At 42.5% G+C, this 4,247-nt stretch overlaps 1 protein-coding gene across 1 annotated transcript in view; it reads right to left on the reverse strand.

Moving 5' to 3' along the window:
• Positions 1-4,247, reverse strand: part of LOC106881813 (spliceosome-associated protein CWC27 homolog) — a 12,119-nt gene that overhangs the window by 3,292 nt on the left and 4,580 nt on the right. The window contains exons 2-6 of the mRNA XM_052977505.1: positions 3,987-4,130; positions 3,501-3,599; positions 2,489-2,592; positions 968-1,037; positions 221-565 (exon numbers count right to left, since the gene is read on the reverse strand). Coding sequence (XP_052833465.1) covers positions 221-565; positions 968-1,037; positions 2,489-2,592; positions 3,501-3,599; positions 3,987-4,130 — 762 coding nt within the window. The remainder of the gene's footprint in view (positions 1-220; positions 566-967; positions 1,038-2,488; positions 2,593-3,500; positions 3,600-3,986; positions 4,131-4,247) is intronic.

Genomic DNA, 4,247 nt, shown 5'->3' on the forward strand with positions numbered 1-4,247 from the left:
GCCTACATGTGTGGTTGTGTGGTTGTATGTATATAGTTGTATGTGTGTACTGGAGTGTTGCCAGTACCGCCTGACTGGCCTTCGCGCGGGTGAGACGTAAAAGCACCCACTACACTCTCGGAGTGGTTGGAGTTAGGAAGGGCATCCAGCTGTAGAAACTCTGCCAAATTTAGATTGGAGCCTGGTGTTGCCATCCGGTTTCACCAGTCCTCAGTCAAATCGTCCAACCCATGCTAGCATGGAAAGTGGACGTTAAACGATGATGATGATGATGATGATGATGATGTGGCTGAGTGTGTGTGTGGCTGTATGCATGTATGTAATTGTATGTGTGTGTGTATGAGACAAAGTATATATGTGGCTGAGTGTGTGTTTGACTGTATGTAATTGTATGTGTGACTATATATATATATCCATCCGTACACACATACAAGAATGTACATACGTTACTCTTGGCAGCATCTTCATTCTCCTGTGTTTCTTCTTCGTGGTCAATGGCTGGAGTGGCGCTCAGTTTCGGATCATCGGTCAAGTCATGGCTGCTTTTACTTTTCCCACGCATGTCCTGCACAAAATAATAATAATAATAATAATAATAATGATATGCCTCCCCACCAGAAATCACCGAGAGTCAAGAAACTTACTGTATACATTGGTAGGCCATTAAAATAAACGAACCAGATGGTCATGTGACAGAAACAAAAAGGGGGGAAGAAAGAAAGAAAAAAGAAAACAAAATAAACGAGGGGGGAAATTATTATTACTGTCATTATGAAGAGGAGGGGAGGAGGAGGAGGAGGAGGAGGAAGAGGAGGGGAATAATAATAATGATGATAATAATTTCAAATTTTGGCGCAGGGCCAGTAATCTGAGGGGGGTACATTGTGCCTATATAGATCCCCACTGCCACCGTCGATGCCCACCCTGTCATGGATTGTCTCTCTTCCACTGTATTCTTTTTCCTTACCTTTGTAGCTTTGTTCACTTCGACTTCATCCTCTTCAGCCTCCTCCCCGAACGACAAAAGGTTGAAATTTCTGCAAAGAAAGAATGGATTTTAAATGCCATTGCACAACCATCGCTGCTTTTAACATCTGCTTTTCCATGGTTGCATGGATCGGAAGGGAATTACTAAAGCAGCTTTCTATGACTGGATGCCCTTCCTGCCACCAATTTTTTTACCATTTTCCAAGTAAAGTAACAGTTTTTTTCTTTCATCAGGACGCTTTTATAGAAACGGTTGGCATGAGGAAGGGCATCCAGCCGTAGAAACCAGGCCAAAACAGAACATTGGATCCTGGCACAGCTCTACAGCTCTGGTCAAACCGTCCAACCCAGCATGAACAAGAGAAGTTAAATGATGATGATGATGATGATGATATATATATATATATAGATTATTCGAATTTTATAGTCTTAATTATCCATCACAGCTGGTTTTACCAATAAGTTTTGCATGAAGAATACAATTGAATGTTAGGCAACAAAATGGTTACATAAACACGTTCATCATAGGAAGCTGACATGGAAGGGAATATGGCGATTGCTCTCCACATTCCAGAGGTGGATTAGCACGACCGGTTGGCATCTACTGTAAAAAGGTGGTGGAATGAAAAACGGACCAGGGAAATGTGCTCAGAGTTATGTCCCTTGGTTAGGTATATTGTGAAAAGTTTCTATCAATAATATGGGTTACTCTGCGAGGATGAGGTGTGTGGAGCAGTGTTATATGCATAAAATTTTCTGGGGGTTTTATATATATATATAAGCTTTTCTGGGGGGTGTAGGTATATATAGTACTGTGTTTTTTATCCTGTTTTCTTTGTGTTGCTTTATATATATATACATATATATATATATGTATAAATACATACATACATAATAAAGACCCCCCTCGGTCATGACTGACCATGGGATTGCACCTAGAAAGTTCCCTTCCCAGGCACAAGTCCTGGCAAGGTTGTTTATGGAAGACCTGCAGTCACCCATGCATACCGGCCTCTCCTCTCCATGCCACTGATGTTATCCAAGGGAAAGGCAAAGGGGCCGATACAACTTGGCACCAGTGACGTCACAATTCATTTCTACAGCTGAGTGAACTGGAGCAATGTGAAATAGAGTGTCTTGCTCAAGAACACCATACGCAGCCTGGTCTGGGATTTGAACTCATTACTTCATGATTGTGAGTCCGACGCTCTAACCACTGAGCCATGCGCCTTCACTACATACATATAGGCATACAAATATATATACATGCATACCTGTATATATATATATATATGTATGTGCCAAGATAGATGTATCAATGATGAGAGAGAATTGGGAATGTGTGTGTGTGTGCTATATTTCAAAAATAGGACCATCATGGCAGAGACTAAACATCTTTGGCTGTAGAGCTACGGCCTCAAGACCGACCCAGATCTGAACAACAACAACAGCAATAGTACAAACTGCTGTAAAAAGCTACGGGCCACTGCCTGCCACTTACTTGGTTGCCTTTGATTGGCTTTTGTTCTTCTTCTCCTCCGTCTTCTCCTTCTTCGGTCGCTTCAACTGCCTGGGGACAATGTCATCAAATGGGTTCGATAATACCTGGGGGTAAGAACAGCAAGGGTCAACAAATTAAGAACTGCAGTCATTGGTCAAACAGACACCAAGACTTACCATGTGGTCACCTGAAACCTTGACCTTCGTTTTCCTCAGCCGAGCAATCTTCTATTTAAGAGGCTTGGCTATGTCTATTCCTTTGCCTTTCTGCTTCTCTATCCGTGGGTCAAAAGCGCACGCAACATCAATTATAGAGCACATGTGGTCACACCTGACCCACCACCAGGTCTGGCTGGTTGTGCTCAAACACCTGCTCCATTTGGATTGGGGAAGCCAGACAAATGCTTAGCGGCATCTCAGATGTTTTTATGTCCTCACTTCAAATTCTGCCGAGGTAGACTTTGCCCTTCATCCTTTCAGGGTCGATAAAATAAGTACCAGTTGAACACTGGGGTTAGGGTTAGGGTTAGACATAGCTGCTCCCTTAAAATTGCTGGCCTTGTGCCAAAATTTGAAAGCAAAGGCTGAAAGGCATGAGGACAGATACATCCCTCTTTTTGTAAAGGTCTCATTGACTTCTTCAAGTCTCACTTGAAAAGGAAATTGAGAGTGGAGAGGAAAGTGCTGTCCTCGAGTGAGTTTATTGAAAGGTGGGTGAAAGTTGGAAAAATGGCAAGAATGGATGCTACCTCTCTAAGTGTAGACCTGTGAGTTGCAGAGAAGGAATTGGTGAGGGCACTTGCTCCTGAGATTTCAGGGAAATCTTGGAGAGTGGGGTTCCTCGATTATCCTTAGAGGCCTTCCAGTATCAGGAGGGTCACATCTCTATGATCCTCCTCACCACTTTTTTTTTTTACCTCAGTGCTCTTGTTATTATTATTATTATTATTATTATTATTATCATAATTATTATTATTATTATTGCTACTACAACGACAACAAAATATACTCACTTCAGTTGAGGTGATCTTTGGTGGACAGTAGGGTCGGTCATTCGGTCCGATACCGACTTCTTGTAGCTTCAACATGTTGTAGATTGTATTACCAGTCACCTGAACAGACACAAAACATTCACATCAATCAGATAAATGACTTATAAATCAAACAAATCAAACGACACACGTGACTAAAGATCAGGTTTTGTGTTTGTCTGTTTGAGGATTTTAGGTTAAAACTTCTAGCGTCTGTACGTGTAAAGGGGTCAGTTGTTAAGTGAGACAATTACTGGACTGTGGTCAGAGAACGAATCACATTGGTCTGGTAACTACAAAGCCAGGTGAAAATTATTATTGACAACCAAATGGACGGTGGTCAGAGACTAATGTAATTATGGCTGACCATGAATTTTAAGAGATTTCCTCTCAAAGGTGCAAATGTGGTTAAGATTGTTTTACGAGCTGAGACGAAACAACAACAACAAAGGGAGGGTGGTACCTTACCTTGCCGAATATGGTGTGTTTCTGGGCAAGCTCTGGGGTGGAGCCAAGCGTGAAGAAAAACTGACTTCCATTGTCACTGGGTCCTGCATTTGCCATGGCAACCAGACCACGGCGGACGAACCGCAGCCGAGAATGGAATTCATCCTGTTGAATAATGGAGAGAGAGAGAGAGAGAGAGATAAAGAAAGAGAAGTGACAGAGTGGCAGGGAGAGGGAGACATGTTAGGGGGGAGAGAGAGAGGAAGTGATAGGTGGGGGGGG

The sequence above is a fragment of the Octopus bimaculoides genome, chromosome 28, assembly GCF_001194135.2.
Source record: "Octopus bimaculoides isolate UCB-OBI-ISO-001 chromosome 28, ASM119413v2, whole genome shotgun sequence".
NCBI lineage: Eukaryota > Metazoa > Mollusca > Cephalopoda > Octopoda > Octopodidae > Octopus > Octopus bimaculoides.